The 19648-nt window shown below is 45.1% G+C and overlaps 1 protein-coding gene across 3 annotated transcripts in view; it reads left to right on the top strand.

Moving 5' to 3' along the window:
• grik2 (glutamate receptor, ionotropic, kainate 2) overlaps positions 1 to 18120 on the top strand; it is a gene marked incomplete at both ends in the record, with an annotated part of 121043 nt that extends 102923 nt beyond the window's left edge. The window contains 4 exons of one of the 3 annotated variants that reach the window (XM_079756128.1): positions 3809 to 4034; positions 10556 to 10806; positions 11282 to 11306; positions 17956 to 18083. In XM_079756128.1, the coding sequence (XP_079612254.1) occupies positions 3809 to 4034; positions 10556 to 10806; positions 11282 to 11306; positions 17956 to 18083 (630 nt within the window). Of the gene's footprint in view, positions 1 to 3808; positions 4035 to 10555; positions 10807 to 11281; positions 11414 to 17955 lie in introns of those variants that run through there. The other 2 variants (XM_079756127.1, XM_079756129.1) reach the window with 2 other exon arrangements.
• Between the last annotated feature and the right edge of the window lie 1528 nt (positions 18121 to 19648).

Below are 19648 nucleotides of genomic sequence, written 5' to 3'. Positions count from 1 at the left end.
GCGCTGTGACGTATTGCAGCACAAGCTCAAAAGGCAGACCCATCTACCTTCAGGAAACCGTAACCGTAGTGTTAGTATTTGATTACAGCTGAGCTAGTTCCTGACTGCGATCAGAGCACGACCTGTCATTGACCCCTTGCCTGCTGAGCCTGACCCCTCACCTTTCCTCTCCTCCTCCCTGATCTGGGTTGGATTATTCCTTCCAATCTCTGCAGTGCTGCAAAGGGATACATGGCATGTGTTGTGATAATGAGCGGTTTCCTGATCAATGTGCCTCAAGGATATGCTGACCCGTGCTGGCCATCCCTCCAGCCCTCTGACTCCCCTCTCCACTCCGTGCGCATACACCCACCAGTCACGGTGAGTCAAGGGCCTGCAGGTTTTTAGAGGTTAGCATTCCAGATGCTCAAATGTGTAACTTTGTGCACATTTGGGCTTTTTTTTCTTGACTGGACCTTGCCTGAGGCTGCCTTAGGGAGTTGGGGGTGGTGGCAAGGAGGATGGTGATGTTGGTGGAAGTGGTGTTGGTGATAGTGCTGGTGGTGGTGGTGGTGGTGGTGGTAGTGGTGTTGGAGGTGGAGGTGGTGGTGGTAGTGGTGGGGGTGGGGGTAGAAGTGGTGGTAGTGGTAATGATTGCGGTGGTGGAGGTGGAGGTGGTGGTAGTAGTAATGATTGTAGTGGTTGTGGAGGTGGTGGTGGAGGTGGTGGCGATTGAGTTGGAGGTGGTGGTAATAGTAATGATTGTGGTGGAGGTGGTGGTGGTGGAGGTGGAGGTGGTTGTTGGGGTGAACCTGCAATTGACTTATGGTTGTTTGATGGGATTTGAATGTGCAGCTTGTGCATAAAATACAGAATGAGCAAAGAGCTGTGTCAGGACCTAGTGCTGTGTGTGTGTGTGTGTGTGTGTGTGTGTGTGTGTGTGTGTGTGCTTGCATATTTGTCTGTGTGGGTGTGTGGGACGGTATTGTGTGCACTAGTATATGATAATTCTGCTCTCTTCGATTCAGAGGGAGCAATTACTGTTCATTATTACTGATGGAGGGTTCTCGCTTTTTTTGAGCGTTTGTTCGCCTTTCTGTTTGCCCACAATATACCCCAGCTAGCATGTGATCAGAGATTATCGATAGTTTATATTAGAAACATTTATATTGCTGCTGTTCCCTTTGTGTTATCCTACGCCCTCCGCGGATATCCACAGTATGAGCATCTTACATACAAAGTATTTCTGGCACATTTGGACAGTGTAGAAATAACTCAAGCTAATAATACAGCAGTAGAGAACAAAGTCACTGAGGTTCAAGTAGATAAAGGTCTTCTATCTTGCCACAGATAATAATCCACCAGTGCCTTGGTCATAAATATAACATTTGTTTTGCTGGACGGGATGGAGTATTATGATCTAATAGCGATACCATGTCCAAAAGTGAAACATTCACATTGTTTTAGTTCATCAAGTAAAACTGTCACAGATATTTTAGGTTCCTTCTTTCCTTTTCACAACGCACATAATTCAAAAAACATTTTGAATCACATCACATTGTTTAATTGGGGTTGAAGTGTATTCTCAGTTGAGTTCAACCTCCTTATTAAGGAGTATCTTTTTCCTTCTTTATTATCCTCTGTAATGTTGACTATGGGTTTGGACGATTGAGAGGGGCCTTGTAGCGAAGGCTATCCCCACGACATAGGAGAGACGGGGGCTGGGGGAGATGCCATGGTTAGTGTGGCTAATCTGGGGGCCACTTCAATATGATCAAAGGATTAACAGAGCCGTGTTCTAATCAGCACTGGCTGCCCGCCCAGAAGAGGAACGGTACGCCCGCTGAAGAGAAAACGTGATCCCTCCTCAGAGATGTGCAGAGGAAACTTTAGCAGACAGGTGACGATGACTTGAGACAATCCAACGGCAAGGTGGCATTACCAAACATTACACTGTGTTGTCGGAAAGGGGCCGTGAAGGTCAATTCATCTTTCTTTCATGTTGATATTCAACATACCAAACAATTCCATGTTGTCACTTTTACTTAAATAAGACCTACGTTTAAAGAAAACAGGTGTAAAATCTCATGTATTTGCTTGCCTCCGCCAACCAGTTTGTGACAGTTTTTTGTGAATTCAAAGTGCCTTTTTTCGAGGAACTTTGACGTCACGACGAAGGGACACTACGGTATGTACTGCCGTGGCTGTGTGGATGTGTAGAGCTCAGTCTGGGCAGCTGTTGATGTTGATGGCCGTGTCTGAGATAGGTTTAACCTTCTCAGGCTCTTGTACTATACCATTAAAACGCTGATACACAGCGATGGTACTAGCTTAAAAAAAAAGGATCACAATGTTGGCATGGGTCGTGATCTGGAAAAAACCTAACTCTTCCCTCGTAGTATTCAAGCTGCAATTGTTTCAAATCTCGTAGTGTTGTTTTCCAGCTGAAACAGGGGACTCACTTACACTTTAATTACTTATTAATACAACGCAGATGTGGTCATATGCTCACCTTTCACGTTCACTCACCACAAAATCTTTCAATTAATGATTTCGGGGGATGACTTTGATTTCCTGACAGCTGCTTAGGACCCCCTGTGATGCCCTTGTACTTAACCAGATCCTTGCTGTCGTTGTTTTGAATCAGCGCTGGGTGCCTGCTGTGTACAGAGTGTGTCTGGGGGAAGCCCACCTGGGCTCCCTGCCCAGGCTATGGGAGCATATGCTGGTTATCCTCTGACTCTTCCTGATTTAACCACCTATCTCTCTCTACCTCTCTGTCTGTTTTTGTATCTCTGTCTCTCACTCTCAATCTCTCTCTCTCTCTCTCTCTCTCTCTCTCTCTCTCTCTCTCTCTCTCTCTCTCTCTCTCGCTCTCTCACTCTCTCTCTTTCTCTCTCTCTCTGACTCTCTCTCTCTCTCTCTCTCTCTCTCTCTCTCTCTCTCTCTCTCCAATCTCTCACTCAAACACGCACATCTTACTCTCTCTCTCTCTCTCTCTCTCTCTCTCTCTCTCTCTCTCTCTCTCTCTCTCTCTCTGCCACCTTATCAGCAGTCTGTAGCTTGCATGCTCAATCGCCTGATTTGTCAAGGGTGACTCCGAAAGATTCTGATAGGCACTTTGCAAATCACCCAGTTGATCTAAAATATCGACCGGCCGCAAAAAGTCATTACACACAATAATGGCGGCCAGGACCTTGAAGTTGTGACTTAATTAGGTTTCAAATGGCCTCAAAAATGCCTTCAAATTGGATCCCTTGGAGAGTAAATGCACCTTGGGATTCATCACTTAGATTACAGGTGCAGACATCGAAGCACAACCTACCACTGACAATAGGACCGCTGCTGGCTACATGATAAAGTCTGAAGAGGGCTGACCTTCCATAATCCCTCTATTGCCAATACCGGCCATACTTATCTGTTGCTGTTTTTCTCATTGTGATTATTAAACGAATGGGCCAGGAAATGAAATTTTCTTTGTAGTATCAGAAATTTGGTTTAAACTACCGGTTCCAACTCTTATTTTGAGGGTTGAACTCATGCATCCATATTCTATTATTTGCTGTACTGGGTTCATATATGTGTCTAAAAGTGTAGGCGAATATTCAAAATGAGAACTAACAACACTTTATAAATTATGAATTCCCTACTTACTACCACTCTATTAACGCTTCAAAGTTCATGTTATCTTAAATGCTACCGGAATAAATATAAAACAGTGGTATCGCTGTAGCTTTCATTGAATTTAATGATTAGTGTTTTTATACCTTAATTTGCCTTGCGTGTGTTTGTGTGTGTGTGTGTGTTTGTGTGTGTTGGTCCTAAACAGAAAACCAAGATCTCCACGTACGACAAGATGTGGGAGTTCATGAGCAGTCGGAGGCACTCGGTGATGGTGAAGAACGTGGAGGAGGGCATTCACCGCGTGCTCACCTCCGACTACGCCTTCCTCATGGAGTCCACCACCATCGAGTTCGTCACGCAGCGCAACTGCAACCTCACACAGATCGGGGGCCTCATCGACTCCAAGGCTTACGGAGTCGGCACCCCCATGGGTGCGTACGCTCTCGAACTGTTTACCCAGACCTCCCCTTACCCAGAACGCCCCTGGAACGCCGTTCCATGAAAGAATGCCGATGATGTTGATGACCGTCAACAGATCATGTTGCACTCGCTGCTGTGCCGCTTTTTAAAACAGTGCGATATTCAATCGTTGACGTGTGTAAGCCTTTGCATCACGTTTGTTGACATGTACGCCAAATACTCATTGACCCATCAGACCACGGGATTGGAAGTCAACAAATCACACGTCAAGTCAATCTCAGTAACTGATCGAAATCTGGTACCCCCTGCATTTTGGCCATAATGCTAATTCAGCAATTCGACTTTTTGGAAATGGTCATGATTATTTATGCAGGTGTCAGTGGGCTCCACAGGCAGAGGGTTAATCACTACTGGGCTCCGGCTGAGGAAAGTTTGAGAAGGGCTGACAACATGTAGTGATGCCTCCACTGTTCCCTATCTGGAGGAAGAGGTTTGGCAGTATCGGCTCATGTTTTCGGAGACAAATTTTCCACACTACATGCATGATGGGACATACCGGTTTGTCTTCCACAGGTCCTGTCTAGCTCAGGTGTGTATAAGGTCGACCCGTTTCGGGTTCGATTTCCCACAGGCCATCCGCGCTAAGAATGTTTGCTCTGCAGAGGCCGTTGATAAAAGTTCCGCTGAACGGTGTTGCCCTCATGAACGAGGAGTCACGGGCGGATGTATACAGATTGTATTTTATTAGTCTGTTAAATAACAATAAAAATAATTTAATCGTACCGTTTTATCAGTCATATTTACAATGGCTATGTAAACATATTAATTTAACCGGTGCCTGGTTGACTTAACCTAAATGCATGCGTTACGTCTTATATGTACAAGATAATAAACATGTATTCACACTATATCATTAAATACTACTACTACCTTGAATACAGTCGCACATTTACTTTATTATCTAAATAATATATACAAGCACGATAATTATGTTCAATGTCTACCATAACCACGACAACCTTCAGCTTTGAGCAGCACATGATAGCCAACCGCCTAAAGATATACTTTGTAAAGCTTGTACATTGCAGCGTCACATCGCAATGAAGGCTTCCATTTTGGAAGAATACGGACATTAAATTATTAGTTATTATGGTTGAAGTCATGTTTTTTTTTATAATTGATAACAAATTTATCCTGAAATTATTTGATATAATGGGGTGACATTGGAAAGTGCCACAGCGTTTCACTTGAAAAAGCAACTGTTTCATTCGCCGAGGTGACAGTATATTTAAGTTATTATAAATTGAGTATCTGCAACAAAAAGTCCCATGATGCATTCTGATGTACAAGCCGTAGAAATTGTCCTTTCTAAAAAAAGAATGGTGTAATGTGTGTATAATCCTGTGTCTCTGTTCTAATCAAAGTAATGCTATATATCCCACAATGGCATATATTTTTAAATGTGTTTATATCCATGTCAGAAGATATATACAGAAGGATTTTTTTCAGAAATAGATTAGAGACGCGAGAACACATCATTGTTGTCTTCTATCTATTGTCTTCAACCTTCGTTGCAACCCACGTGGTTTCTTTTCACCGTAGAGAGGCAATGTGTATGATACGAGCCTAGAGCTAGAGGAACCACGAGGAACACGAGGGAACCAGAGAGAGAGAGAGAGAGAGAGAGAGAGAGAGAGAGAGAGAGAGAGAGAGAGAGAGAGAGAGAGAGGCTCAGTTCAGGTTGTGTGCGGAGGTGTCTGCATTTGATTATTGAGCTCAGCGGAAGATTGTCTTAATCCGGTTATGCACGCCAAACCACAATTTCCTCCAAGACACCAAAAACAGTAAAAATAAATAAATAATAATAATAGAAAAAGAACACGTTGTGTTAAGTACCCGAGTTAAGAGAGGGAAAATTAATTACAGTCAATTTGAGAGGGAACTCAACGTGAAGAACTGGTGAAAAGGAGACACACTGTGTGCGTAGTGTTCATTACTGTTTCAAGAATTCTTGCCTCCTCAGTGTGGCCTATAAACAAAAAATGCTTCACAATTAATTTCAGTCTAACGACACTCAGTAATTCTAGGAGTTCTTGCACTTGCGCGTTCCACCACTCCTTGTTTCTAGCACTCCTTCCAGTGACTTGATGCAAGTACTTGACACACATATGTTCTAGTTATACCTCAAGTTTATTCTCCCATAACGAATAACGAATAGACGCCACAAAAACACGGTAAAACATTGAGACATAGATTTGGAGATCATTGCAACACGGGGCCTTAAAATCATCCACCCTTAGCGGCAATTTAAGAAGATAATGTGAACGATGATGTTCCTTCCTCTGTTATTGCTTTCTTCAATGTCCTTGATGTGTGTGTGTGTGTGTGTGTTTGTGTGTGTCTGTGTGTGTGTGGGTGTATTAATGTGTTTCACCTTTGTCAGGTCTGCCTTCAAGTGTGGGATTGACAGTCTGCCATCCAAAAGGGTTGTGTGTCGACGGAGTAGCCCTGCTCCTTGTTTGTGTGTAACGTCCACAGCAGCATGCCCACTGTGCAGCACAACGCATATTTCACCAGGAAAAGGAAAGAAAGCGGGAAGAAAACAAAACCTGTTATATCATGACTCCCCCGTGGCTCGTTCACACGCAGTCAGAACAAGGCATTTAAATTGCTAATCCTACCCTTTTAGTACCCTTTTTTCCATATGCAGCCTTTATCCCCCGTATAGCCTCGTATCCCCGTATTTAGCATATATCTCATTGACTTTAACAGAGAGTCGTTGTCTGGTAGCATTAGCACCTGAATCGTCATAGCGGACGTACGGCTTCACTCGCCAGGCCCCTAGTGGCCAATCTGAGCTCTGTAATGGACGCTCCTCACAGCTATTGGTCCCAGCTCTGTCTACTGGAATGTCTACGCTACGGAGTGTAACCCTGATGTTCTCAACGTGCCTATAGTAAACAAAGTATGCACGGATGTTGTTCTCACAAAAGACCTTGTCATCAGCGTGGACATTGCTAATTTCCATTTCGAATAATATGATTTGACTTCAAATGTTTGCTGGTAATGCTTCCCTTGTGGATGTCAATTATGGCCCCAATTGCATTGCATTGCCTCACCTATCCTGGTTCTACCTGTCTACTCCTAACCATCCCTAGAGGGAGGCATCCCCTACTCTGCGTAGATCTGTGAGACTGTATCTAGGGGATATCCAAATACAATGGACTAAGCAACATTTTTGCATTTTCGGTTTTCAAACTGAGATTGTGTGTGTGTGTGTGTGTGTCTGTCTGTGTGTATGCGAGGTGAATGGTAATGCGACCGCAATTCACACGCACAGAAGTTTTCCGTGCTTGGTCCCCTAGAGAGGTAATTAAATGGAGTCATTGAGTACATCTGACACAAGTGATGTACCTGCACAGGTTGTTCACTTGGAACGACTCCTCCACCGCTGCCTGCCTCTGTCTCTCTGGAACGTGTTCGCCGACTCCCACTTCAGCCGCATGTGTCTTTGTTAGGCTACAGAAATTATACGCAGCAGCATGCCCCGGTCACTCCCTTAGTCATGCAAGTGGATGTCCCTCCGTGTTTGGTTTAGCGGTGACATGAGGAGCCATATGGAGACCTGGGTGTCGTCTCTCTCCTGTGTGTACTAGTCAGGGAACGGCGAGTGGCTCACGGCGCACAAGTAAACTAGACAAGGACACGACAGGAGGCAGAGAGACAGATTCCTGAAGAGAAAGAGAGAGGGAAAGAGAGAAACATAGGGAGAGGGGGAGAGAGAGAGAGAGAGAGGGACAGAGAGCTAGAGAAAACAGGAGAGAGGGTGAGAGAGAGAGAGAAAGCGGGAGAGAGGAAGGGAGGATGAGAGAGAACAAATTAATCTGCAGTGATGCAAGCGAGTTCCGAGACGAGTGTACTCGTTGTATATGAAAGCACTCCAATCAGGTGTTTCGGCCCATCTGGGCCTCTGTCCCGGTAGTAAATTGTTGTACGTACGATATGTGATGCGAGTATCTATTTACTAGGCCCAAATGCAAAACAAGTCCTTGTCTGTATGACAAAAGCAGGACAATATTTTTCCCCCAACTCGCTGTGCTTATATGACACATGTTCAGAGTGCAAGACAAGACGTTGCAGCTCATGTACATTTCTATGTTGTTTGTCTCTTTTCTTTAGGGGGTTGGATCCAGAGACAATGCATCTGGGATCGGTGTGCCATTACTCAGCTTTGATCTGGCAGATTACTGCTATGTGTCTTACTCTTGATTCACAGTGGCCTGCCCCGCTCTCTCTCTCAATTCGCGCCTCCGTCTGAGGATTAAGTGCCTCTCTAACGGTGCGCATGCTGAGAAGGACTCTTTTTTTAGCTCTCCAAATTAACATATTCTGTTTATCACCGACAAGCACAACACATTGAAATCTCTCTCTCTCTATCCGTCTCTCTTTCAGTCTTTCTCTCTCTTTCTCTCTCCTGTCTCTCTCTTACCAGCGATATCTGGTTCCTAGTATTCAATGGGTTTATTCCACCGTTCAAATTATGAAACACTTGAAGAAAGTGTGATATAATAACAGTGATACCTCAAGTAAAAATTACACAGCCAAAAAAACGGGTTCTGCATGGCGTGTCTTCAACCCTTGGGCTGAATAATGATAACCATGTGGTCCTTCCCTCAGATGACGCCTTTCCATTTGTTTTGATGCAGTATAGAGCTGGCAGCATTCCAAGGCTGCCCGTTCCTCCCACTGAGCAGCAGTTATCGGACACACATTGACTGGGTTTTTTTGTTCCCCAGCAGAGGAAGCGAAGGGACCGGATGCAGGCTAGGGCCGGTACTTAGATGGAAACGAATGGCAGAGAGGAAAAATGCTTATGTTTTTACCCCTGGCCATCACCGCGGTACTAGATGCGTTTCTTGAAATACCCTGGCCGGCCGTTTTTTGAAATAAGAGCCGGGACACCCGGTCGCCCGCGGGCTAAGATAAAGGACACGGGAGATGTGAGGTGTTCAAACGTGGTCCCCTGGCTGCCACCGCGGCAACAGAAGCTCTGTCACGCACCTGTGGGTGGCGGTTACCCCATGGGCTCCGGCGGGAAGTGTATCATTGTCGCTGTTTAGGGTCTTAATACGGCGTGTTTCAAACAGCCCCATTGTCAAACAGACAACCAGCCGACACCCCACGGAGATCAGCTGTCCCTCGTGTACCAAACCAAACATTTTGTTGTTGCTTTTTTAGCTGCCCCAGCTACCACCACATCAACAAAATGGTTGTGGCTCGATGGTTTTCAGTTCAAGACAACGTTTATTTTTTTTAGGCTGAAGGAGGATTTTGCCAAACGGTGGTAGAAACGTTTGTGGGAATGTATGCTTATCTCACAAAAGGCTTCACCCTTCTGCTGTAATCAAGGTCGGTGTCATGTGACCTGGTTTTGATGTGCTCGCGCCAGAGACCTGCCAGAGTTTATTTTATCAACGTGGGGAGGAGGAGGCCCCCCCGAGCATTGTGGGTAAACAGAAGAGCGGTTGTGTTGGGCGCACTCTGCATATATATCACACATGCGCGCTCGTGTGTGGGAAGGGAATTCTTCAAAGATGTGCACTGGGAATGCCTCTACTTATTAAGGCAACAAAACAGGTCGTAGTGGAAGCGTTACCGCAAATTAAACACGGCAACAGCTTTAATTAAAGAAATAAAGTGTGTGTGGATAAAACGAAAGGGCGTAGAGGCCCCCCTTGGAGGTATTTTGTTGTTAATGGCTTGTTATTGCTGGGTGCTTTGGGTTTCGGGAAACGGTAAGGACGATAAGGAATCCGTTATAGTGGAGGAATCTATTATAATGAGCAGTTTATTCTGGACGTCATGGATTGTTCTTTACATAAGAAGTCCTGATATAAGAAGTCCTTATATTATACAAGAGCTTTCAAAGGCTGGATACTTAAATATAATGGGAGCCTTTTCATACACTAGACACAAGTTTGTAATTTCTTACTTGGAACATAGCAAAATGCAGTATTTCTTTCTTTGGAAACATAGGTCTAAAAAGGTTGCTTTAATACATTCTTAATAGGTAGGTGACAAAGGAAGAAATACATTATCCAGTTTCTCCTCCACCCCATGACCTAAATAAGGTTAGATAAGCAAAAACATACTTCTCCTGATGCCATGTAGACAAAAAATCCACCTCAAACGCCTCATCAGAGCAGTATTTCTGTATCACTTTAATATAGCAGTCACACTTTATCTAAAACATTCACTGTAACACATTCAATCACTCACTATTCTATGAGTCTTTTATGTATTTTCTTTCTCACAAAGGCCTGTGGGCCAAATCTACACGCCTGCATTACAAGCATGACGGCATTTGAAAGACCACACTTAAATGGAAATACATTATCGCACAAAAAAACCCTAGCCCAGATCCCCCCCCCCCCCCCCCACAAAGCCTCCTTGAATCGTTCTGTGCCATGTTCACTCAGATGGATAACCTGTGTCATTTTCTTTGTTGTGTTCCCCCCCCCCCCCCCCTCAGGCTCTCCGTACCGAGATAAGATCACTATAGCCATCCTCCAGCTGCAAGAGGAGGGGAAGCTGCACATGATGAAGGAGAAGTGGTGGCGGGGGAACGGCTGCCCCGAGGAGGAGAGCAAGGAGGCCAGCGCCCTGGGGGTGCAGAACATCGGGGGCATCTTCATCGTGCTGGCCGCCGGCCTGGTGCTGTCCGTGTTCGTGGCCGTCGGGGAGTTCCTCTACAAGTCAAGGCAGAACGCGCAGCTCGAAAAGGTATGTGCGACCACGTCGACGTTAACATGACGCGCGGGGGGGCGTTGGGCCGGACACCCGGAGAGGTGTGTGAGATGTGTATGATACAGGATAAAGATAACGGCGATGTGTGGGCGCCGGATGGGTGTTTCAGGGGGAATTTATCGGCCCCACACACATGTCCCTTTCATGTCAAAAGAAGAAAGAAATGCATACTTCCTTTACCATGCCATATCATCTTGGACATACTAACTAAATACACATGCATACTTATATGATAAGTAGGAGCAAGTTCATCTTTAAACGTTTTTTTGTAGAATTTGTCTGATACCCATGGCAGCAGATTTATATGACAGAATGCAGCGATATATATACATGACTATAAGACATGAATGGAAAGACGGATATATGGATTCAATGAATTTTGACAGTGACTCAATCTGTAGTCATATATTCCACAAGATAAGGGTTGGTGTCTTTGCATTTATTCATTTAGGCCCAATGGCGACAACGAGATAAACGTGAGGAATTCTGCTGTCACCATGGACCCACGCTAGACTTTAACCACCGTCCCAAATGACCGCAAGAAAAACCCAAGACACTTTTGTACCGTAAAGCATCAAACAAATGCCCCAGCGTTTATTTGTTTCACACCGTTTCCTGTTTCGTCTTCTGGGAGGTTTTTGTGAATAGGTTTTTGTTGCCACTCTAGTGTACGATGGGAATAAAACGCAACAGACTCTTTGCAGAGTAAACGAAACATGGGGAACACGTGGGCCGTCGGGTTCACGTTGTCTTTCGTTTCCAGTCGACGCTGTAGGGCTTTCCCCGCCACGACCATGACCACCAAGCATGAACCACGCAAGGTGATCTGAGGCTTCCCTTTCACTGCGCATAGTAGTAATAGTTGTGACCTCTCCCAGCCCCTCTACATAGTGTCACGCTACTCGTTGAAAGGAGTCCCACTCCTGATCCACTCTCTAGAATACAAACCATGTGCAGTAGCAAGCCTCAGATAAATGATAATGGTATAGCCTGAACTAAGGAAAACTACAATAATTGCTGCCAATCGATGTATACATTCAATTACATACAGTATGCGCAATTCAGTACGTCGCAGAGCAGTAACCCAGTAAGCCATTAATAATCATAACAATAATAATTGACTACAGGGTGGGGGTTGGGGGAGTACTGTAAATTGTCCTGGTGAAACATAGCCCTCCCCTGGTGTCGACTTGCCCCCGGAGATAATGAGCTCTCTTGGAGGAGACAGAATCATAAATCCCGGTGTCTAAGCCCTGCTTCGCCCACTAGCGCTAGCTAACAGCTTACTCGAACACCTTCCATTGTTCACGTAGCGTGCCGCACCACGGCCAAAATACCCTTTTATTGATGAGCCCACGGTCCTGCCTGTGTTTTGATGTTCACATATGTGCACAAATGCACATACGTGAACTCACATTCACACACACACACACAAACACACAGGCAAACACGTGTTGACACACATACGTGCACACAAATGTGACATTATGCTACTCATATAAATTAACAAGAGAGCGCCATGTTTATTAAAGATGGAGATGTACATGGTATTGTAGAAATAACTATTTTTAAAATATGATATCTTTAAAAATGATTCTCCTTTACAGAATAATGTTAACCACTTGAAATATTTAGCAATTGATGCAAGTGGTCAAAATTGTATATTGTTACACTTTTCACCTTGTTGTAGATCACTGTGCTCAACGTATATAAGGATATTAAATTACCCGGTTTGCTTGAGTCTGTAAAAGTATTATTACCTATGACTATTATTGGATATTAACTTTCTGTATAAGGTCATGTTTGTATCTATACCCTTCCAGACACTTCTTCTTAGATATGATAACAGTGAGTATAATGTGAAAGTTGAATTCATGTTACACATAACTATAGTTGGTCTAACATTTGTTGTCATTTTAAAATGATAATTACTACATTTACTTTTACACTTGCGTCTACCGCAACTTGAAACACATTAATGTGAGAATATGGGCAAGCGAGCACATGCAGAATGCAACGCATTCACTTTGTCGATTATTTGATTGTTATTTGTGCTGGGATTATTTCACTTAATTTATAAAACAGCCGTAGGGGTTACATGACATATATTTATTGATTACAATTAGTTCATCATACACAGTCCAATAGTAAGCCAAATTGTTATCGGGCTAATCTGTGGAAATCAATCATATAATTTGTGTGGTTATTGGGCACCTCTTGCATAATTGACTATTACCTTTTATTTTCCAACATGGGGTTATTTTCTCTCCATGATGCTGAAAGTGTCAACTTGAAAAATGTGGTGCTAAGCATCTCTTTGTTGTGTTTCACACGCTTCACAGCGCACACCCCGCAATTTGCATTCTATAATTACTTGTGTTTTCAAACACTCTAAGGGAGAAAAATAGCAGCTCTTCGTTCATTAAATGGGATGAGCGGTACACCCTGTGAACACTGAGAACTGTTGATAGTGCTTTTAAGATCCAAACAGACGTGTAAAAGGCACCGATGGTGCTTTTTGAGAAGATGGAATTGAACTGAATTCTCGGATTGTGATGCTATGAGACCTGAGCCTTGTCAAATGACACGGTCCACCTGTTAAAGTAATAAATACAATATTGTGAATAAACATTTGATAAGTTTGCACATTTGGGATATTTTTTTGTATAATTGTTTTTTATTTAACTAGCGTCCTAGAGCTTTTGGGCTTTTCTTTGTCCCCAGTTTGTTCTTCCCTACATATTCCATGTCCACTACATGCTACGTTTAGCCTTAATCAGACAGTAAGTACTGTATTGCTTTTATCACAAAGGCAAGATTTTGCTTTTCAGGCTAGCTAATCCTACACCCAGGCCTACTTCAATTAGAACAATCATTCTTCCCCACTCACACATGATTCATTAAAATGAATTGGGGGTGACTTAAGTCCGCTGAGCACAACACAACACATTGACATCGCGAAGGGAACGTCCGCCATTTCTTCCTTCTCCACCCGCAGCCCTCTCACCCGCCTGCTAACAACAGCAGCAGCCATTCTGTAGCCACAGCTAATTGATTTGTCCTCATCCCCATCTCCGACGTGTCAGAGTTCCATGATTACCACGGTTGTCCATTTCCTTCCTCTTCTCCACCTCCCCCCCCCCCCCCCTTCCCCCCCCACCCAGCTCCTCCTCCGCTTCCTCCTACCGCTTCTCCTCCTCCCGCTCCTCCTCCTCCTCCTGCTCTTCCCTCTCCTCCTGCCCGCTGCTGAAGGCGCCGCAGAGTAACCCGGCTCCACGGGGGGGAGGGGTCCCCGCAGGGACCACCTGCTGTGTGAGGAGCCCGCCTCATCCCCATGTGCACACCCGCTCTCATCCCACACACACACACGCACACCACACACGCACGCACAAGCACACACGCACGCATATGCACACACACATGCATGCACATGCACACACACATGCACACACATGCACAAACACACACACACACACACACACACACACATGCATGCACACACATGCACACATACAAACACACACACACATGCACAAACACACACGCACACACACACACACACAGACGCATGCATGCACATGCAGACACACACACGCACACACACACAAACGTGTGTAGAAACACTAAGACTAATACCCATATTTGCATGCGCATGGACACAGTAGACATATATATATATACATAATATATATATATATATTTATATGTATGTGTGTGTGTGTGTGTGTGTGTGTTTGTGTGTGTGAGTTTGCAGCATCACCACGTATGAAACACAAAGAAAAAAACTCCACACAAATCCAAGCCCACACACTCACGCGCATGAAGGAATAAACGGATAGATAAATAAATAAATAGACCCAACACAAAACAACAGCAGCAGCAGCAAGACCATAGTGACAACCGGGCGCGCGGTGACAGTCTGTCTGGTGGGAGCTCAGTGGAGCCCACACACATTAGGCAAAGTCACAAAACAACTCTTCACTTATCACTCTCCAGGGGTGAGAGACGGAGAGTGAGGCGATGATTACCCCGGCAGCTCTCGGCCATTCAATTCACATCACTGGTTCTACGCCTTTTCTTATTTTCCTCCTTTCTTTCTTATTCGTTGCCTTCCATTTTTCTGCCCCAGTGTATTCCGAAACAACCCTGCTTGTAAATTAAAGGTTCGAGGGTAGCGGCATGATTGATCCATACAAGCCTTTTTTTTATGTTCGATCTAAAGTATATTTATATCAAGAAAACAGTGAATGGCCCTGTTGTGTGAGTGACATTATGTTTAAGTATCGATGTTATATAGTACAAAGAAGGTAAAACCCAAGCCCAAACCCATGCTAGATAGAAATGTGTTACAGTTATAAAACAATATTGAACTGGTATCAAAAGGCCACCATCAATCTAGTGTGACACCCGTATCAGGGGCTGGCAGTAACAACTTGTGAGTTAAAGATTGCGCTCCATCTTTAACTCAGAAGAGGGCAGCTTCAAACTGTGTCATGCTATTCAACTTTACAGAGAAGGAAAAATCGATAGCTATAAAAGCTGTTTTTCAGAGTGGTGTGGCAATCAGCAGTTACTTCGCCAGACCGTTCGAGCAAGAAAGAGATTACTATTTTTTAGTGCTTTTATTATGATGTAACATGCATCCACATTTCAATGATATCATTTTTATTTGATTGAATCCAATTTTTGCAGATCGTCAGGTATCGTGGCAAAACGCTGCGACACATAGCGAAGTGCCTAGCCTCTATTCTTTATCCGTACCCACTACTAATGTAACGTTTATAGTGTGCCATCAGTACTTACAAAGCGATACAGAATCATTTCGACTTGAGTTTGGTCAGGGCCATTTGCAGGAGAACAGGGTGATGCATCATTCTTCTGAGTGATCGTCTTCTGAGAGACGCCCCAAGCGTTTGGGACCAGTGTCAACACAAGATCCAACCTCTGGCAGAACACACTTTTTCCCCTCGGATAAAAAAAAAACCCACAACAAAACACGAGGACCTGGATTATCTCCCAGCAGACAAAAGTATTCATCCTAGAGAAATGTGTTTTCCCCTCAGCCTTCTGAGGGCCACAAGTATGAAGTGCGTAAGCCCCAGTGTTGGCATTTGTTTAGCACAATTTGTGCCGACGCCAGAGTAGCTTGAGACAGGGAGGGTTGGAAGGGAGAACCAAGGGGAGAAGGGACGGGGAGCAGTTGGATCAGGCATGTGGCTGCAACACAAGCCTTGAGTCAGATGAGAAGTAATGAGTGTTCATAAGGCCGGCTGCTACGTGGGTCTGGGTAGGGGGAAATCCACCGTGGACAAATTGCTTACTGGGATTGTCTGGGGAGTCTGTCTGTCCGTGTGTGTGTGTGTGTGTGTGTGTGTGTGTGTGTGTGTGTGTGTGTGTGTGTGTGTGCGTGCATTAGCGTGTTTGTGTGCGAGAGAGAGGTTTTGTGTGTATATGTCGTTTTGTTTGTGACATAATTGCAAACTGCACTTAGTTAATGAACTGTAGTCTTGCATATTTCACTTGTATGTGTTCGATCCGAATTGTGTGTTGTGTGTGTGTGTCAATGTATGTGTGTCTGCGTTTGTGTGTGTGTGTTTATATGTTTGTGTGCATCCATGCGTGTGTGTGTATGTCTATGCCTGTGTTTGTGTGTCTGAGCCCAGCGAACATTAGCGTCCATATTTGTAACGAGGTCCCCAAAAAATGTATTAAATCACAGAGAATGAATATAGCATTCACTTCGTGTAGGACTCAAATCTATTTTAGACGCAAACGTTTTTAAACATTATTTGATTATTTCTTGTCCCGACACAGCCGGTCAAAAGCCGGTTAAGAGAGAAACAGTGAACAAAATGTGTCTGTTTGCCTTGCTGTGTGTACCCTGAATCATGTGGCTATTACCTTTAAATCCTTGTTGGTAACTCAGGCTTAACAGGCTCATATGAATCACACTCACCTGCCAAGTACAACAGAGGCTTAGAAAACCTAACCGCTTTAACCAATTCCAGTTCAGGTTTTACCCATGTGACGTTCAACCCTAAAGACACAACTAATCACACAATGACAACCAATATCCCTAGCTCAATGAGTACATGTTATAATTATCTACTTATCTTTCTTATATATTTTTGGTTTTTATGCATCCTCATTTCATAAAAGGAACTAGTCCAGAAGCTTCTGTCCATGAAATCACTATGGATAAACCCAGCCAGATAGGATCTTTCTCAGGTTGTCTTCAGCAGGGCAGTAGTTTAATGCTCACAAAGCCATTTTCATGGATCCTAAGATTGGTTTGTGATGAATACTCCCCTTTGTATAGTACAATATAATATTAAGACATTAAATCATTTGGTTATGCAATCAGTCTTTCATTTAGTCATAATTAATGTCATGCACGTCTAATAACACACTGTATAATACAATGATTTGATGGTGTTGAATTGTAGAACTTTGATTAGTCTCTCCAAATTAGCGTTTGCCAATCACATGCTATTTTTACTTACCCCTTTCTAGTGCCCACCTATGGACCCGTAATGTCCCTAAATCTCTTAAGTTCCTTCCACTTACAAACCCATCATCATAACTCCACCATCAGCATTACCACCTCTAACTCCACCATCACTAACACCACCAATACCACCACTAATAACACCACCTCCACTCACACCACCACCATTTCCACTACTTCCCCCCTCCATCACCATCACCACCACTTACGCCACGTCCATCACCACAACCACCACCACAATCAACACCCATACCAACACAATTAACTCCTAGCATGACCACCACCCCCAGCCCCTCCCCTCCAACGCCACCACCACCACCACCACCCTGTCCCGACGTCTCCCAGCCTGTGTACTTGTACACTGGACTCAATGCGTCACCATTCATCCTCTGTAGCAGTTCCCCGCCGTGGGTCGGGGGATGGGGGGGGTATGCCGTTGTGGGGTTGGGTGGCAGAACTGGGTCGCTGTTCTGCTTGGATCTCACAGAGACACATTTCTTTGTTTTTGTTTTTTCTGCTTCTTCCCCTTTTCCCTCTGTTTCTGTCCCTCTCTCTCTCGCCCATCCTCCCATCCTCCCGTCCTCCGACCCTCCGATCCTCCAATGGTCTGAGCGCAGCGGTCCTTCTGCAGCGCCATGCTGGACGAGCTTCGGGTTTCGCTCAAGTGCCAGCGGCGGCTGAAGCACAAGCCCCAGCCGGCCGCCCTGGTCAAGACAGAGGAGGTCATCAACATGCACACCTTTAACGACCGCCGACTGCCCGGGAAAGAGACCATGGCCTGAATGGAACTCTATGCTCGTCCTCACTCTCTTTCTCTCTGTCTCTCTGTCTCTCTGTCTCTTTCTCCCTCTCTCTCTCTCTCTTCCTCTCTCCCTCCTTCCCTCCCTCCCTCCCCCCTCTATCGCTCTCTCTCCCTCTGTCCCTCCACCTTCTATCTCTCCCTCCCTCCCTCCCCCCTCTATCGCTCTCTCTCTCTCCCTCTCTCCCTCCCCCCTCTCTCTCTCTCTCCCTCTATCCCTCCCCCCTCTATCTCTCCCTCCCTCCCTCCCTCCCTCTCTCCCTCTCTCCCTCCCCCCTCTCTCTCTCACTTCCTTTCTCCTCTCTGTCTCCCACTCTTGATCCGTCTCTATATTTCTTTTGTGTGGTTATGAGGTGTGTGGAGACACTGGGAAATGAAAAAAGAAATGTCTGGGCACCAAGGCTTGTGTGGTTTTCGTGCGGAGACTCTGGGTCTGAGAGGCTGGCACATCGTTTTAGAGCCTCCCCCACCCCCCTTCCCCCCCCCCCCCCCCCCCCCCCCCCCCCCCCTCCTCTCCCACACCTCCACCACCACAACCACCGCCACCAACACCAACACCACCCCCTCAAGCGCAGCGCAGACGAGCCGACCGCGGCGTCGTTGTTTCTAAACACTTTCAAGGGATAACAGATACGACAATATTTCCTGTGGAAATCATTTGAGCCCGGGCAGCGCTGCGCACGCTTCGGTGGGTTACCTCAGCATCCGTCAACACCTCGGGGGCCAGAAGGAGGCGAAGTGGAGGCGGGGGGACGCAGACAGGACAGTGGGAGAGCCGGGACTCCATATGCCGGAGGACGCGTAGAGGTTTTAGATCAATCATATGTATAAATATAGAGGGGGACAAGTCGTCCCTTTTTTAGTATGTGTATTTAAGACGATTTGGACCTATCATCTTTCACTGCTACTGGAAGCTGTCTTTCAATGCACAGACGACTGAAATGTGTGGCTACCCCACACACATACTCAGAGGCTTATTGTGGAAGAACACACAGAGACACCCACATGTAGGGGAGCGAGGAAATGAAGAGATGGCAGGGTAAATACGCCATGGCCATGTTCAAATGAAAGAATTAGATTAAGCAGCAAATGTGAGCGGAAGAGGAGATGGGGCTCAACCAACCAAATCAAACGGATCATCCGGAGAAACCCCACGGTTCCATAGTGTACAGAGACACATTGCTTAGTGACATATATCGATCAATATCCAGAAGGGATGTATTGTATATCAACCATCAGGCAATAAGGGATTACTTTGTTTATTTGTGTTTCAAAAAGTACTAACACTTTTTATCTCGTGAAGCAGAGTTCTGTTGTTTTTTTTACATTTTTTTTCAAGTCTGATTATTCAAAGTAAAACCTTTCGTATACACAACCATGCTGACCATTGAGAAGGGAGTACCTAAGGTCGGTTTGGCAGGAGGGGAATATAAGTACACAGTCAGATAGTCCGCCTACAGAGGATTATATGAGAGACATGCAAACACTTAATGTTACCATGAAGGAAAAAA

Source organism: Pollachius pollachius (assembly GCF_949987615.1).
Source record: "Pollachius pollachius genome assembly, chromosome: 1".
Classification (NCBI taxonomy): Eukaryota; Metazoa; Chordata; class Actinopteri; order Gadiformes; family Gadidae; genus Pollachius; species Pollachius pollachius.
This window is presented reverse-complemented; position numbering and strand designations above follow the sequence as displayed.